The sequence below is a fragment of the Monopterus albus genome, unplaced genomic scaffold, assembly GCF_001952655.1.
Source record: "Monopterus albus unplaced genomic scaffold, M_albus_1.0 scaffold172.1, whole genome shotgun sequence".
Classification (NCBI taxonomy): Eukaryota; Metazoa; Chordata; class Actinopteri; order Synbranchiformes; family Synbranchidae; genus Monopterus; species Monopterus albus.
The window spans coordinates 2,938,220-2,956,718 of record NW_018128052.1 but is presented as its reverse complement, the minus strand read 5'-3'; the positions used below and the strand labels follow the sequence as shown (position 1 = coordinate 2,956,718).

General features: G+C 41.5%; 1 protein-coding gene across 2 annotated transcripts in view; it reads left to right on the top strand.

Annotated features, from left to right (window-relative positions):
* pkn2a (protein kinase N2a) overlaps positions 1-18,499 on the top strand; it is a 27,701-nt gene that overhangs the window by 1,406 nt on the left and 7,796 nt on the right. For both annotated transcript variants that reach the window (XM_020615994.1, XM_020615995.1), the window contains exons 2-12: positions 5,939-6,103; positions 7,019-7,154; positions 11,945-12,099; positions 15,010-15,139; positions 15,310-15,455; positions 15,688-15,901; positions 16,719-16,904; positions 17,119-17,228; positions 17,331-17,474; positions 17,850-17,925; positions 18,214-18,370. In XM_020615994.1, the coding sequence (XP_020471650.1) occupies positions 5,939-6,103; positions 7,019-7,154; positions 11,945-12,099; positions 15,010-15,139; positions 15,310-15,455; positions 15,688-15,901; positions 16,719-16,904; positions 17,119-17,228; positions 17,331-17,474; positions 17,850-17,925; positions 18,214-18,370 (1,619 nt within the window). The remainder of the gene's footprint in view (positions 1-5,938; positions 6,104-7,018; positions 7,155-11,944; positions 12,100-15,009; positions 15,140-15,309; positions 15,456-15,687; positions 15,902-16,718; positions 16,905-17,118; positions 17,229-17,330; positions 17,475-17,849; positions 17,926-18,213; positions 18,371-18,499) is intronic.

The window sequence follows — 18,499 nt, the reverse complement described above, 5'->3', positions numbered from 1 at the left end:
CAGGTGTTACCTCAAATATGTGATCAGTGGCATGAGTGGATGACTGCTTAATGAGTAGTATTTTTAACCTTTATTTTTTCATCAGGCACAGTAGCACAGCTCAGTCTGAAAATAGTAATGGCATGACAGGTGTGGGCTATACCACCTGTTTCTTCTTGAGTGTGAAAACATGAATTGATGAAGATGTCTGTTAATTGGCATCTCATCAGAGTACTGATAAGGATGTTAATTATGCCAGTCATCATGTTACAAATGTTTCAATAAAAAAAAATTTCAGAATTTTTACCACAGTTTGCACCAAATTACTAATTTGGACAACAAATTGTATAAAACAGTTTACACAATTTGATCAACTAATGCAGAATTATTGCTCTGCCCACCTACCACAAATTTAATTAGTGTTGTGTGTGTGTGTGTGTGTGTGTGTGTGTGGATGTAATTTGTATATATTTATTTATTTATGTAAATTGTTCACAAGGTGTGTAAAAGAGGCATTGAGTCTTTGTTTTAATAACTATCAACATGATCTGTTTAGGCAAGGAAACTTTATTTACATAGCACATTTCATACATGGAGGCAATTCAAAGTGCAAAAGCAAGGAAAAACAGGAACAGCATTAAAACCAGAATAAAATCAGTTAAGACAATGTGAAGATAAAACATTGGTAAAATAAAAATAAGAACAAAAAGACAAAATAAAAGGTCTGAAACAGAAATCTAGCAGGTGCAAAAAAAGGATATTACTTACAGTTTTTATTAGGACAGAAAAATGTAAAGAGCATTTCTCTGCTGTGTTTGTCCTGGTGTTGTTAAAAAGTAAATAAAAGCTAAATGTATGTGTAGTCACCCTTCATCAACTTGGACTTGGCGGAAGCGGAGAAATAAACTGACATCAGTTTCACCTGGTATAATCAGGACTTCTGAAATAATTAGACAAAAAATTGGGCTCTGTGTTTGGAATGCGAGGATTATGTTGTCAGTGACAGAAGCCCAGTTTATTGTTTTCCAAAATGAGCTCATAGTGCATTTTTCTTATTTTTATTGCATAGAAAATACCAGCGAGACAACTGGACAGCATGCTTTCACTATGAAAAGATGTCAATGTTTAGCTAGGGAAGACCATGCTAGCTAAACTTTAACATACCTTACCACTGTGGTTTACATGGGTGGAACCAGATCACCTCAGCAGAGTGACAGCTGCTTCCTTGTGGGTTATCTTTTGTGGCATTGCAGTGTGACAGAATAAATCTATTGTCAGTCTGGCTCAGAAATGACCTGAAGTGCAAGATATTAGGTACAGTTATCTTGGCTGGGGATACGTGTAACGCTCATGTGAAGGCTGCTTTATCACCTCAGCAGAGTGACAGCTGCTTCCTTGTGGGTTATCTTTTGTGGCATTGCAGTGTGACAGAATAAATCTATTGTCAGTCTGGCTCAGAAATGACCTGAAGTGCAAGATATTAGGTACAGTTATCTTGGCTGGGGATACGTGTAACGCTCATGTGAAGTAGGATTTATGTTTATTAGCCTGTGTTGCTATTTCTGGTCACTGCAGAGCACCAAGCTGTGGCCGGTACTCTGCAGCGGCCAGCTGTGGGGTAATACGGCTGGGTGTCAGGTTGTAGGCCTCGCAGGAATGGTATGGGCTTGGCTTTTTAAGCGTCAGCTTGGATAGTGGCCTAAACTTTTCCATTGTCCTATTGTCTGAATGGAGCTCTTGTTGTTGGACTTAGAGTTTTCAGGCGTAGGTTAGCCCGCTTACAGTTGAGGTTGAGACCTAATGTTTGCTTTTACCTCAGTTTTCTTTTATGTCTTAGACATTAAAATAAAGTTCAGCATGTAAGAAGAGCAGTTGCCTTATCTTTGTAGGACTATTATCAAGGGTTTTGTTAAATAGAGGTCCTGGATGGCAGAATGTAGGTTAATTATACGAATACATGTACATGTTCTTTTTATTTTGTATGAATGCATAATGCTTATTTTATCCATCTAATGTATAAATCAGCTGTTTTGTTTCTTTTATTATTGAACAAAGTGTGTTTTCCCTTTTAGTCTTTTCATTTGTTGCCAGTCTTGAATATTACACAGAACAGTGAGCAGAGCCACGCTGACAAGAACAAGTTCCCCCCATCAATCATAAACTGTATTCATTGTGCTATGAGTGGAAACTTTTGCTTACAATTCCTGCTTCACTCGTCTTTGAGCCTAATAAGTCCCAACCCTGTGCAACATCACTCCCCTGATTGGGCACTACAAACCAATCTTGTAAATGAGTGTCTATTCTCCATAGTTTCTTTGTTTGATCTCAAATTGAGACTCAGATCTTGTGGGTCTGCTAGCTGATTTATTTCCACCTGGGATATGTGCAAACTATAGTTCACTGTGAAGCGATCAGAGGAGGAGACTGGAGAGCTTCACAAGGCCCTGATGAGGGCTAAACCGAGCCCTTGGAAATCCCTTATCTTACCAAACATGTTGTAACTGTATCAGTCAAAAGAAGAGTAGATGATTTTTGGGACTCTCCCAGGTATCCGTTTGGCACAGGTGGTAATACATCCAGATCCTTAATCAAATTGATGAGGACATTACAGAAAGTCCAGGGTTTCCCACAATGTTCTATGGCACTTTGTATCTTACAGTGACAGACTTGCATGATTAATTCCTGATGAACTGTTGTGTTTTTAAGATGCCTTGTTTTCACTAGCAGATAAAAAGCATCAGACTTAACCATCATCTGCACTGAGACTTGAACTCCATTCTGTACTTAGGAACATCTCGTAGACATTGGGATGTCTTTTCAGACCTTCTTCACCACACAAGTTGCTTTCCAGGGGAGAGGCTGCAGTGGACAGCCAGCATTATGTTTTTAACTTGGGTTAATTTTAGACACAGTCCTCTCCCTGGAGTGAGATTAGATCCCATTCTGGGCTGCTCTGACCTCACAGAGTGAGAAGCTAAGAAGGATTTGGCTGTTGCTGCTCAGATGGTTTATCTTCCCTGTTGACATCAATAGTCTGTATGAGAAAGACTGCAAAATGTGATGCTAGTGGAGTGAATCAGCTTTGGATCGAGCTGCTGCCAGTAGCAGTGCAGCCTAACCTATGTGGTGGGAGGGTATCATTGGTCCTTGAGACAACAGAACTTCAGTGGCGTTTATGTGGTCAGCAGAACATGCGTGGACTGGTTTGTTCAACTGATCTTGAGATGGAGTTGGCTGAAACTGATGACGTTCTCGTAAGACAGAAGGATTTGTCTTGTTGAATCAAACCATTTTTACCATTAGGCAGTTGTGATTTTAACAACAGACCAATAAATGGAAGCTAATTGCGTTAAGACTAAATGTGGATATGTGTATGAGAATATGTGTGTTTTAGTTTGACTTAGTTAACTCGTATCACAGTCATGATAGGTTAAATGTAACAGTGTGCTGATGTGGTCTTTTCCACAGCCCCAGTTATGCCCCTTTTTTCTATGAATCGACTAAGTTCATTTCCACACACTTGCAGCAAACTTGGCACGGAGGCTTTCTGAGTACAGTGAGATCTGGTTTACTTTTTTGCATTTTACATTATGAGTCAGTTTTATTATCTGGATTGGCATACTCTACAAAGTTTGACTTGAAGGGGGACACTTTATACTTATCTCTCAAAGCATCATGGGTCATGGATGTTTAATAGCAATGTGTATGCATAACTAATTGAGCCATAACTAGTATCAAAGTGAGGGCAGGCTTCATATTTCAGTTTGTAATTTGGCTTGTTTGAGCTGTGATCTCTCATAGGGTGAGATAAAATGTTTGTACTTCACAGTTGTAACTATACAACACAGTTAAAAGGTTATGTTATCTGCAAATTCAAAACTAGGTGAAACTTTCAGACTAAAGAACTTTGACAAAATATAAATGGAATAAATTGATCAGTCTTCAGATAGTCACAGACTAGATCAACTAGTGGAATGTCACCAGTGCACCACCCTGTTCATCATAACCTTTAAAGCTGAAGCAATTCAGGAAGTGACATCTAATCCCACTTTATTTAAGGTGACAGCTTTGAGGATACAGGTCAATGTTGACTGAGAGCAGCAGTGAAAATAACAAGTACAGAGGCTCGATCAAGTTCAGAGCACACCACTGCAGTAGGCTGCCCTCAGAATACATCAGTGGTGCATGTCTGAAACTCAGATATTTTCAGTGTGCTTAAGTTGTTATAACTTCAGAAGCTTGTAAGTAGGAAAGTATTTGATGATTAGGATTGGATTTTATGAGAACTCACTGACCGCTGGAGTGAACTATGTCTGTAGTTCTTCTCTTATCACCTCTGTACTGCTGTCATGAGTTGGTACTCATAACAAAATAAAGGGCAAGAATTTTATGAGGCAGTAGCTTGAGTTGTTTTGAAACATGGCAAGTTAGTGCAGTGCTTTTTGCTGTCTCTTCAACAGTTTATGTTGATAATTTAATTTAACTTGTTTATATAGCGCTTTACAACACCCAAGGATGCTCAAAGTGCTTCACAACAAAACGTATAAAAATGACGCAGAACATGTTAAGACACATAAACTAACAAAAAGGAAAACAAGTTAAAATTACACAAATTTAAAACCAAGGTCTGTAAGCAACTATAAAAGTCCTGTACAATAAAAATGAGTCAAAGTACAAACAGAGTAAGATTACAGAATATAAAATCAGAAAGCCTGTAGGCACCTGTATAGCGCCACTGCTATAAATTTAATGCTGAAAGCCAGTCTGAATAGGTGTGCCTTTTTATTTAGACTTAAAAACCATTAACTCGGTTATAGACCGAAGCTCAGGAGGCAGGGTATTCCAGAGCTTTGGAGCATATACGGCAAAGAACGATCACCCCACATTTTGTACCTTGCCTGTGGGACAACCAGAGACAAATGCTCAGAGGAGCGCAGCGCTCTGACCGGGGTATGAATAGCTAAAAGATCGGTCAAATAGGCTGGAGCAAGGCCATTAATGGCCTTGAACAGATACAATGTGAATAGAGTCTGGGCTAAAAGCGATGTATTCAGTCTTCCCCTCATTCAAATGAAGAAAGTTCTGTGCGAGCCACTGTTTAATATCACGCAAACACCTGTGCAAGGGGCTAGTGCATTGACATCACTCTGCATCAACGGTAAGTAAATCTGCACATCATCAGCATAAAAATAAAACCTAACGGTAGCATACAGTATATAGCGAGAAAAGTATAGGTGCCAGGATTGAGCCTTTGGGAACGCCCGAGGAAAGAGGGGCTATTGTGCAGGTAGAGTCATTGATCACAACCGAAAAGGTCCTATTGGTCAGAAAAGAAATAAACCGTTTGAGCACAGCACCACGCAAGCCGATACAATGTTCAAGGCGGGAAATGAGAACTGCACGGTCCATGGTGTCGAAGGCTGCTGTGAGATCTAAAAACACTAGAACAATGGGACTCTTCGTGTCAAAGGCCGTAAGAATATCATTGTGCACCTTCAGTAGCGCGCATTCAGTGCTGTGCCGGGACCTAAAGCCTGATTGAAATTTATCGACAATAGTGTAAAGTTCAAGATGAGACTGTAACTGTGTGAGGAGAATTTTCTCCATAACCTTGGATAAAAAAGGCAAATGTGAGACTGGACAAAAATTAGAAGGGAGCGTGGGGTCGGAGTTAGGCCTCTTGAGAAGTGGTCTGACTACAGCATGCTTAAGGGCAGTTGGGGACAATACCCAGCCTGAAGCAGCTGTTAATAAATGTGACCAGGCAAGGCCCAGTAGTGATAAGTTAAGTCCTGCTGCTTAAACTGAAAAAATGCCAGTGTGCACAGTCCGTTGACTGAGTCACAGACCTTTATGTCCCTTCCTCCTCTCTGTTCTATCCCATTTTTCTTTTCCTTCTTGTCCTATTCCCCTCACTCACCTAATCTATATTGCATCTTCTTTTTACTCTTCTGTCCAGGGGGATGCCAGGGGCCAGCTGGTGGCGGAGCGACTGGGCCTGGGACACAACCTGGACCTTTCTGATACCATGGTCCAACAAAAACTGGACGAGATCAAGGAGCAGATCCGTCGTGAAATCCGCAAGGAGCTGAAAATCAAAGAAGGTGCAGAGAACCTGCGCAAGGTAATATCACAGATTTTGTCTTATAACATGATTATTCATTGATTTTAAGAGCTTCATGCATTTATTGATCTTAAAAAAAACTAGTCTTTTAATAGTGTTTTTTTTTACTATATGATTCAACTGGATAACAAATTTGTATTCCATCTCCATGATTCCTCAGAACTGTCAATGACAAATTACTGATTACTCTATATTTGTTTTACAAATAAGACCTTGCTACTTTAGATTGACAGTATTGCATGTCAGTCTGCTGGACTCACCACAACACAGCCACATCCCTCTCTCTCCTCTCATTTAACAGTAAGGCTACATACAGTCATATTTCATTTTAGCTTGTTCATAATAGTTAGGTATTAGCTTAACAAGCTTGCTATGGTTAACACAAACTGGCAGTGCATGACAGACTGCAAGCAATGCTGAAATTATCACTTCTCTGCAAGTTTATGCTTGTTTAGTGGGTGTTTTGATAGATTACTCTTACTGACTTTTTACTTGTGGAGGCTTTATTGTATGTACAGTAACAAGCTTAGATGTTGTCACCTTGAGCATTATGTTTTAATTCACCCAGTGCAAGCAAAAATGCTCATACTAGGTGTGCTGAATGGGTGCTTTACAACACAAGACAATACAAAAGCATCATAGCAAAATGGAGAGCAGCACAATAATTTTCTTATCTTGATTATTTAGTTTTCATAATCACTGGAAGCCAGAATTGTAATTGAAAATAAAATTTGAAGAATCACCTAGTCCTATGCAACCAGTCACATATTTTCATCAGCCTCGTCTTTCAATTTCCATGTGCTTTTCAAAACTAACCCGACAAACACTTTACAAAGCTTGTCCAGTATCTCATCTCGCCATGACTAGTAAACTAACATTTATGATGAAAATTTGATTAAAATCTCCTCTCCTCAGGTCACCACAGACAAGAAGAGCCTGGCTTATGTCGACAACATGCTGAAAAAATCAAACAAGAAGGTTGAGGAGCTCCATCAGGAGCTGCAAGAGCTCAATGCCCACATTGTGGTCAAAGACCCTGAAGAGCTGCTAGGTAACAAAAGAAACACTACAGCAAAGGGGCTCCAAGGGATTTAGTAAAGATTAACTAAACAGTAAAGACACGTGACATAAACTGTTACACTGTGTTTGACTTCTGTACCACAATAATTTTTCATCACTAATAATTCTGTGTTTGGGCATGGAGTTTGCAGGTTTGTTACAGAATTGAACATATTGCATAATGCTGAAATGATTAGTCATTTGATTAACGGATCGACAAAAGTATATTTGACAACTACATTGATAATCAGTTAATCATTTGTCATTTTTCAGGCAAAAATACCAATATTTCAGTTGTACAATTATGAGAATTTGCTCATTTTCTTTGAATGTTGAACAAGAAGAGCAGTGCAATGTCACTGTGGGCTTGAGGAGACTGCAACATTCATTTTTTACTATTTTCTAATACTTTGTGCACCACACAATTAATCGACCCCTTAACTTTTCCAAATCTCTGTAGACCTCTGCAAATATAAAACAATTTGCAAAGCTTTGAGTGTTCCCAGGAACAGTGTCCTCGGTCATTGTGAATGGAAGTTTGGAAGGGCCAGGACTCTTCCCAGAGTGGGCTGTAGACCAAACTGAGTCACCAGGCAAGAAGAGTCATGGTCAGGGAACTGAAGTCAACAAAGTAACAGAGTTTCTGAAGTCCTCTACATAGATGGAGAACCTACCAGAAGGATGAACATCTCAGCGGCTCTCCATTAATCAGCCCTTTATGGTAGAGTAGCTGGACAAACAAAAAAGTTGAATAAACAACATATGGCAGCTCATTTGGAGTTTGTTAAAGGACTCTGAGAGCATGAAGGAAAAATATTTCCTGGCCTGATGAGACAAAACTGAACTCGATGCTCATCTTCAGACCATCACCATCCCTACAGTGGTGGCAGCATCATGCTCTGGGGGCAGCAGTAGGCACAGGGAGACTGATCAGACCTGAAGGAAGGATGAATGCAGCCAAATGCAGAGAGGTCCTTGAAGAAACCTGCCTCAGAGTGCAGACACTTGAGACTGGAGCGACACTTCACCTTTCAGCACAACAATAACCTTGTGCATACAGCCAAAACCACACTGGAGTGACTTTGGGACAACCCTCTGACTGTCCTCGAGTGGCCCAGCCAAAGCCCAGACTTAAACTCCACAGAACATCTGTGGCAAGTGAAAAATCGGATCAATGGCCCGAATCCAAGTTTGCAAAGCTTGTAGAGACTTACCCAAGAAGAAGACCTGAAGCTGTAGCTGCTGCCAAAGTAGCTTCTACAAAGTACTGGAATGAATACTTTTGTAAATGAGAAATTTCACTTAGAAAATCTATAAAAACACGTTATCACTTTGTGATTATGTGTCATTGAGTGTAGGTTAGTAGGCAAAATGGTAATTTTATCAATTTTAGAATTAAATCTACAACACTGTACAGTGGGGGGGGAGACTATAAAGTAATTTGAAACCTCTGTAATAAATAGTTTTCTCTTTTTTCATGCTTTTTCATTGACAGTTGCAGTCTAGTCATCCTGGATTAGATTTTTTTTTGTTTGTTTTCTTGTAGCCAAATACGCTTTAATTTTCAAGAGCTATTTGGTTGAGCCTTACATTTATCTATTCATCATCTCTTTGGCAAACTCTTGTCTAGATACCATTGTAAATGTGAAGTGTCACTGAGTCACTATTTTTGGCAGTGTTGTGTCAGAGCAGCGCCTATAGAAACGCACAGGGTACATTGAGTGTTTGGAGGTGACTCACTCTCCAGAGGCTGACATTGTTGCATTCCACATTCCACTGACAGATACAATCAACTGCAGATTGTTCCTCTCCGAGACTGCTGAAAACCTACTCCTGTGCATTTGTTGACAACAATGGAATTTGGAGAGAGTTGACCCACAACAGCAGTGCGTTCGACATGGTTTTGGTCTTATGAGTATTTGTTGGTGGCAAGTGCCTGGGTGAATTCAGGAAGAGAAGGAATGTCTGCCTTTTGGCACCGCATCCCCCCAGTACATTAGGAAGTAGATGATGATGGATGTGAGCGCTGGGGTATGGAAGGGAGGTTGTCTTGGTAAATGATTATCTTGAGTTGTAACAAATTTAGCCTAACTGGGCGACCCCTCTATCTGATGAAGGAGGTATTTCTTTTAAAGTGATGTGATGCCAGTGGAATATCACTGGCCACTGCAAAATAATGGAGAGGGGCTGAGCTCCACTCCAGTCATGAGGCAGCTTTTGAAATACGCTGTGCTCCAAGAGAGACGACACTCATTTCCTGAATTAGTAGGAAGGAGTCACTCTGTGAGCAGCTAGAATGTGTTTTTGTTCCAGGAGAAAGCTTAGGGGCCCTCTGGTTATTCTCCACCACTCAGCTGAGGCCAGAAATGGACTGACTTTCTCCAAGGCAGCATCTGGGAGCAGCAGCTCTGACGCAGGGTCACCAGTCAGGGCCCTCTCTCACATATCATCTCATTCATAACAAGACTGGCATCAAGATCAGCAGTTTTCTCCCTGAATACAAGTCTTGTCCATTTTCCTTCTAGTCATCCTATCGCATCCCAACTGACAACCACCCAGGCTAGTTCAAGGTTGAGCTCTCCAAGTTGTGATGTAATTGTTTAGAGAGTATTGTTTGCATGTTGTTCATCAGATACAGATGGAGTTAATCTGAGGGAGGGTTCCCCTTGTCACCTGTCCAGCACTGACATCAGCCCTACAGCTATTCAGTAGTTCAGTGTCTTGTCCTCCAGCCCAGCATGGGCTGAGGTAGTGGTGGGGGGTGGGTGAGTTCTTGGCTCAATCTGACTTTGACCAAGCCACACCCCCCACGCAGAAAGGGAATAAAGACTAGATGACTTGCACAGCACTTTGGCATGTGTATTTGTAAGTGGGCCTTTATCATTTACATCAACTGTCATGACACTGACCTAACGTGATCTTAACAATCACTGCAGATTCTTATGCAATGGGAATTTTCAGTTTTGCACTAAGTCTGTGTTAAATTCTCACCTTGCTCCACATGAGTTTCTACAGATATGTAGTTTTGATGAGAATCTGCAGGTGCCTGCTCTGCTTTTCCTGTCTAGCCCTGCTTCTCATGGTGAGGGTTACTCCAGGAAGGCTGACATTCTCCCCTTGTGCCTGTTAACTGAAGCCCCAGCAGTGATGCTCTCTCAGCTTATTAAGGGTCATTAGATGAATCATGTAGACCTTTAGTTCAAAGAATCACTTAAACCCCCCTCCCTCCCCCCCTCTCCTGCAGATGTTCAAAGGAACAATTAGTGTTTTTGATGAGACATTTGGAGTGAATGCATCACAGACCCACCTGCTGGTTATTATGATCTGTGTTTGGTGTGTGTATATTTGTAATGGGCTAATATATTTTTTAGCTTCCAGTGGGGGAAAATTGCCATTGTTTGGCGTTTTTGGACGTAGTGCCTCTTCTCATGGTCCTTTTCTAAGACAAATCCTTTAAGATCAGCCTAAACTGTGAAACTGGATTTGCAAGTCAGGCAGGTTTTTTTGCCCACCTGTGTGTCAGTGGCCTAGTATTACTCATGCTGTGGCGATGTAAATCTGTATACACAGTTGCATTGTGGGACTCGACATCCTTATGGGGACAAAAGGCAAGTTCCCAAAACATAAATCATTACATTTTAGAGTGATGATTTGTTATAAGTTTGGGGTGAGGTCTGCAGTTAGGCAAGTAATGGTTATAGTTAAGGTTTGGCCAAATCTCCAGGAAATGAATACATCTTGATGTATTGTCCCCTGAAGTGATGGAAACAGTGTGTGTGTGTGTGTGAGAGAGAGAGAGAGAGAGAGAGAGAGAGAGAGAGAGAGAGAGAGAGAGAGAGAGAGAGAGAGAGAGAGAGAGAGAGAGAGAGAGAGAGAATGTTTGCTTTGTGCTGCAGTGATTAGTCAAGGGAGGGTTTTTCTCTGCACCATTCGAGTTGAGACATGACAAAAAAAACACAAAACACAACAGTGAGTTCATTCCCTACAACTGTGGTCCAGCTCAGTTGATAGAAGACACATTTACATTTTCATTTTCACTTTGTGTGTCAGTGTGGTGTAACTGAATGCGTTACTCAAAACCATAGTATTGGGACAATAGTTGTCTGCAAGTTCACACACACGTGAGTGTGTGTGTGTGTGTGTGTGTTTTTTTTTCACCTTCCCCCAGTTGTTCAGAATAGAGATGGCCGCAGGGTTTTTCTCTGCTGTTTTGCCATTAGCACTGACTTCAGGAGAGAGCCAATCAAAGACAGAACCTTCCTCTGAATTAGCAGCATTTGCCTTTGTATTATAGCTCATGATTAAAAGAATCTTTAATGTGTTGTAATCACATTTCTGTTGTCTGTTCCTGCACAGTGGAGCAAAAAAGTCACACACATCCAATTCAATTAAAAGTTTCACACTGATTCCAGTTATTGTTCTGAAGATCCTAAACATATCTGACTTGTGTAGTTCCTCCTGTGTCATGAGAGGGAATCAAATGGAGTCTTGTGCTAACAAACCTCACCAAATTATAAACAGCAGACCTTTCTGGATACATTATGTGAAGACTGAAGTTGCTACCTGATGTGTTTCTTATAAGCAAAGTTACAGGTCATTTTGCAGAGCTGCTGGACTGTTTAGCTAACTTCAAAATGGCTGACTGCCAAAAATAGCACATGTCAAGTTACTATTTAAAGTCGGTGTATATTTGTGACAAACTCCAGCACCACATACAGAGGCATATATCGGTGGTTGTTTCCACAGAACCATAACTTGTACTTCTATGTCATCTTTACCCAGAATGCCCTCTGACCCCAGATACTCCTAACAGTGAGGCCAGAATGAGCACCAGCAGCAGCCGCCTCGCCGCCCTGAAAAGGCAGAATGACATCGAGCTCAAGGTCAAACAGGGTGCAGAGAACATGATTCAGATGTACTCCAATGGGTCCTCTAAGGTAGGATTCCACAGAATCACGGAGGGTGGACCTGGCATTCAGGTTTTAGCCGCCCCATGGCAGACTGCCAAGTCAGACCCATCAGTTACACTGTGTGGGAAGTAGAACTCCAGTTTCATACAAGCAGAGTCATGCTTCTGTAGTTTTAATTTATTTTAGTAACATTGCACGTTGCAATGTCAAGCTCATATAAATATTTCATAAAGATTTTAAACAAATCCTCTTGTTAGTGGAACATATTTGAAGGAGAAAATCAGATCAAACAGTAAAGTGATTACCTGAACTGTGTAAATATCCACAGTTTACAAATCAACTTCCTGGTTCATCGTTCAAATATCCTACTCAACACAGAGTTCTCCTGTTCAAAAGAGGAATTACTAGCAGCATTTCTGTTATAACTGTGTCTTGTCTTTCAGTTTTATATCCCAGTACATTTCAGACAAGGTTTTAGAGCATTTTGCTGGTTCAGTGTTTATCTTTTTTGATTTTAAAATTAAGCCTTGTCTACTTCTGAACCCTTATTATTACATTTGTTTACTGCTTGTCACCTGTTCAGCTAAAAATGTTTCCTCATTTGATTTTTAATTGGCCTAATAAGAGAATAAGTATCCTCGCATTCGTGAGAAAAAAGACAAAAAAGGTCTCTCAGTGTGGTTAATCTTTTGACCTTTGTGGGGTCCTGAAGCCCCAGGTTGGGAGCCACAGGTTTAGGAAAACTGGTTTTGTTCAAAAACTGTCTAAATTGTCTGATTGCTTGTAGAAATATTGTTGTGATTCCAAATTTCAGGTCTTACTTTGGTGAACACAATGTTATGGCCAAAACTACAAAACTAATACGTTGGCTAATTAAGTGTAATGATATTTGGAAATTATCTTGAGGAGTAACAGGAGCCTTCATAACACTAAATCACTGTAGTCATATCATTGTATTTTATTCTCAACTTGTAAAGTGGAATTACATGAAACATGATCCAAATGTACTGTAACATCTTAAGGTGAACTCTGACTAAATTGACTTCACTAACCACTACTATTGGTAATCTGTCTTTCTCCGTTAAACAAATCTTGACTTATGCCTGATATGAGGGTGGCTTTCTTCTAAGGCTTGCTAATTAATACTTGGTTCATGTGTTGTCCTAGTGCAAAATACCAGTGACAACAGATTCAAAGAAAGAATAGGATGGAGTTGCATCATGCACCATATGTTGTGAAGGGTTCCAGAGTTGTAGAAATATTTTTTTAATTTAAAGGAACACAAGTCTTTTTAGAGAGGTGGCCATGGTCATACTCATTCGTCATCTGAGAAGCAGTTTCCACTCTGAAGTCGATAGAGTTGATACATGGCAGGTCTGCTTTAACAGCTTCACTGTAAGGGAGGAGGAAACACGAGAATGTGCTGACACACACAGTGTGTCATAGGCATCGCTGTTTGTTCCCAAAGCTTTTACAGTCCTTGTGGCTCAGCTAATGCTTGGAGTGAGAAAAACTATAATTTAGTTGGGATGTGTGCATGTGTTTGTGTGTGTATGTCATCAGGACAGCTGGAGCACTGAGAGCCTCTTAGGGACATCTTGGCTCTTCTATCCATCAGTAGTAATTGAAACCACTTTGTAGTACACAAATTAGTGTAGTGTAGAGTTACGATGGTGCTGTCTCTGCTTTGCCAGTGATATCTTTCTGTGGGTATGTCAGCTGTAATGTAATGCAACAATGATCATTTCAATTTCTCATGCGTTGAAAATACTTCTAAAGGAGAAGTTCATCCATTATCTATATTGCTTATCCTGAAGAGGGCCATGGACGGGCTGGAGCCCGTCCTAGCTGACATGCATTGAGAGGCAGGGTACACCATGGACAGGTCGCCAATCTATCACAGGGCTGACACTCAGAGACAGACACCCACACTCACTCCTACAGGCAATTTAGAGTCTCCAGTCAACCTAAGCTGCATGTCTTTGGACTGTGGGAGGAAGCCAAAGAATATGCAAACTCCACACAGAAAGGCACCGAATCAGCAGGAGTTCAAACCTTCAAACCTTCTTGTTGATAGGCAGCAGTGCTAACCACTGCCTCACCATGCCACCCTAAAGGAATACATTTTATCTTTTCTTGCAAGATTTCGATGAGAAGATTGATGTGCTCCTAAATATGAAGCTATGGCCAGCAGCTAGTTAGCTTAGCATGGAGAGTGGAACCATGGGAAACAGCTAGCCAGATATCAATCCTTCAGTTTCAGCCAAGGAGACACTAAAGATGGTTTCAATACAGTAGGCTCTTGCAGAGCGTTAAATGTGTAACTGTAGTACAGTAAAAGGAGACTGGAAAATACCACATGACCTCTACAGTCTGTCTGGCAAGGAAAGGTCACAGTGTTTTGTAAGCAACCACCTCCAGCTAGACAGATGGACAGAGGAACCTTCTAGTTGGAAATAGTTCTGTCCTGATGTCATAGAGGAAATGCCTGGTGGACAGAGGTGTTTCCTGCATGCACTGCCATCAACAACCAGGATTCAAACTTCAGAGGAATTCTGGGTGGAGTTGGCCTGCTCCACTTTGTGTATATACAGTATGTGTGTGTATTTGTGTGCATGAGAGGGTCAGCAGTTACAACACAATGAGATTCCTTCTTCTGTTTTTGTGATTAAGATTTTCCATGTGGTCACTGGTACTTCAGCTCCAATTAAGGGCATGATCTGGCATCCTGGCCACTTGTGGTACTTGGTCACATCAGCAAAACAAAATGAGTGACAAGGCATGGTGTCACATGTACAAATGGGTCATCTGTACATCTGACATCCAGAGTTATTTTACTCAGAAAACGAATTATTAATAAAACTTCTAATTCAGTCATTAATGTGTGTTAATATCTCCCCCCAACAACAGACAGTGACTCTTTCTCATCACTCGTAGGATCGTAAGTTACTAGCGACGGCCCAGCAGATGCTTCAGGACAGCAAGACAAAGATTGAGTTCATCAGGATGCAGATCCTCAAGGCTAGCCAGGCCAGCGAGCTGAGCTTCGAGAACCATGATGTGTTGGGTGAGCCTTAGCTTGCATCTAATGATCAGTTCAAATGAGTCAGCAAGGCTCCTTAAGAGAAATGCCTCTTACAGTTTGAAACAGGCTAACAGACACAATCACATGTCCACACAAAGGTCCCAAATAATTATGCATCAAAATAAATAATAATGTTGTTCCTTGTCCTCCAGAAAAGCCTATGATCAGCCCATTAGACCTGCGGGTGGAGGAGTTGTGTCACCATGCCAGGATAGAGTCGGCTGTAGCTGAAGGAGCCAAGAATGTCATGAAACTCCTGGGCTCGGGAAAGGTCACAGAAAAGAGAGCACATTCAGAGGTAGGCTGATGATAGGGAGTTGATATAAGCAGGACCAAGATTCTCATCACTTCAGACCTGATGTAGTCTCATGGCCTTTGAATGAACATCCACCCTGCATTGCTGCTGTGCTCTCCTAAAGTAAAACGGACTATGTCATTGATGTTTTTCTTTCATTCCACCCTTCTCCAACTCATTTTGTTTCTGCTCTCTTTCCTTCCTCTGCACTTCATTCTGTTCTTCCTCCCTCCAGGCCCAGGCTCGTTTTAACGAGTCCAGTCAAAAGCTCGACCTCTTGCGATATTCCCTAGAGCAACGCCTCAATGAGTTACCTAAGAACCACCCTCGCAGCAGCAGCATCATAGAAGAGTTGTCTCTGTTGTCCTCACCGGCCCTCAGTCCCAGATCCAGCATCATCTCCACACAGAACCAGTACAGCACCGTCACCAAGCCCGCTGCACTCACAGGTAGCTGATGCTTATTGAAAGCATACCGACTATTGGAGATGAATTACACTCTGATATTCCAGCATCATCCACTTGTTCTTAACCCCCAAAAGGCCAAAATGTAATGATTTATTAGTGGGTTTTGAAAATGGTACATGACATCATTTGTGGTCTGAGGTTTGTCACTGCATCTGTTGTTTAGTCACCTTGATTTTTCACGAGGGCTTCATTCAAGTTAACACTGTGTCAGTTTTTCCATTTAAGGTTCCTTCAGTCACAGGGGTAAAAAGCCATCTTGATGGAGCTGTAATGGTGCTGTGGACAAAGTTTAAAAAACTTCATGTAGCTCAGATTTACCAGTAAAATAACTGTTCTACTCTGTCTAGTTTTAATGGTCTTAAGCAGGACTGATGTTATGAACTCTCATAGTTTTCTAACACAGCTGATTTAAGGATTAATTTTTCTGTTTTTAAAAAAATGTCCTGTATCATTGCTATTCAAACATTTTTGGCTAGTTGATGATTTGTCAGCAGATGTCATTCATTGTTACCATGGAAACAGCTTGGAGAGTCTGCAGGTTGGATTGCAAATGTTTCAGTGCTAAAATTAGTCTCTCTTTATTTGTGCACCTGCCAAACCTGCATTGGACTGGTCTAACAGAAAATCCAAGACTGGCCTAACCCAGTAAATCATCCTAAATATATCTTTATGAAACCAGCTACAAGTACTAACTTGGATACACAGACTAGTTAGGATGTGCCAGGTGGGATAGCTGAACAACTTGGAACAAACCAGACTGCGTGATAATTGAATGTGTGTTGTCCCACCTAACTCCCAGGCACGTTAGATGTCAGGCTCATGGGCTGTCAGGACCTCCTGGAAAACGTCCCAGGTCGGTCCAAAGCTGCGTCTGTCCCGCTGCCCAGCTGGAGCCCCAGCGAGACACGCTCATCCTTTATCAGCCGAGCAAACCGAAACCGTGGTGTGAGCTCAAGGAACCTGACGAAGAGCGAGGAGGTCTCCAGTAAGTAGACGTGACATCGTACACTGTCTGAAAATGGTAAATATTGATATAAGCTAATTCTGTGATTCCATGAAGCTTCACTAAGGGCTGACCAATAAATCACAGCTGGATTAAAAGTGATCTGTAACATTTCTCACTCTGTAATAACAGTCACAACTGGGCCATTGTTAAGACACAAGTGCATAATTAACAGCATGTGTGTATGTTTCTTCAGACGAGATCAGTGCAGTGTTGAAGCTGGACAACACAGTAGTCGGACAGACGAGCTGGAGGCCGGTTAGCAACCAGGCCTGGGACCAGAAGTTTACCTTGGAACTGGACCGGGTAACGCACACATTTCTGCCTTTGACCTACATCGGTGCTGTTGTGTTTGGGAACAGTTAGCGTATTTCACGTCTCTTTATTGTGTGTGGCTTTGTCCTTTAGTCTCGTGAGCTCGAGATCTCTGTGTACTGGCGTGACTGGCGTTCGCTCTGTGCTGTCAAGTTCCTGCGGCTGGAAGACTTCCTGGACAACCAGCGTCATGGGATGTGTCTGTACCTGGAGCCACAGGGGATGCTGTTTGCTGAGGTGCACACAGACTCACATGCATGCAAGCACACACCAGGGTGTTTAATTCCTTAATAGGGCATTGAGTAATTTGATGTTTACAGATGTTTGGCAATAACAACATATGGACAAATTTTTTTTAATTAATCACCCTGGATAGCAGAGCGGTTTCAGCGGGTGTCCCATGTGCCAGTGCACATCGGTCCGCAGTTCAAGTCTGGCCGTGGGTCTCTCTCTCTCTTCTCTCTCACCTACATTCTTGTCCGTCTCCTGCACTGTTGAATAACAGCTACAAAGCCCAAAATAAATAAATAAATTAAAGCAAACAGTTAAATATTAGGATAAACTGTGTTTGATGTTGTGCTGGTTTTTACAATTTTTCTGACTTTTGTTTAGGTGACATTTTTCAACCCTGTCATTGAGAGACGACCAAAGCTGCAAAGGCAAAAGAAGATTTTCTCTAAACAGCAAGGTGAGTCCCAGCTCTCAGCACAGCCTTGCACTGAATCTCCAGCAGGCATTTATTTAAACAGGGTTTGGATGGTGTGTCTAATATTGATATTCTTTGTTGTTGGATTTACTAAATACAATATTATTTTTTCCTGAATTTCCTCCAAATTGGCTGCTAGATGGCTAAAGAAAGGGATTTTTTGTTCTTCTTCTTCCTGATCTCTTTCACTGTCCTTGATCAACATCACCACCTTTTTATTTTTTTTTCTCCTCCTCCTCCTTTCTGTTTCTTTTACTTTATTGCTATCAGGTAAGACTTTCCTGCGAGCCCCTCAGATGAACATCAATGTCGCCACTTGGGGCCGACTGGTGAGAAGAGCCATACCAAGTGTCAGCACCAACTCCTTCAGCCCACAGGCTGCTGAGACCGGGCACAGCAGTCTGCCTGGTTCACCCACACCCAGCAGGTACACACACAAAACTCACACTACAACAGAAACAAAACTGTGTGAAGAGTCATAACCAGGGAATCTCTTCGTATCTACTGCTGGGCAGTCAGCCTGCAACACTCTGAGCCATTGTTGATGAGCAGGAAT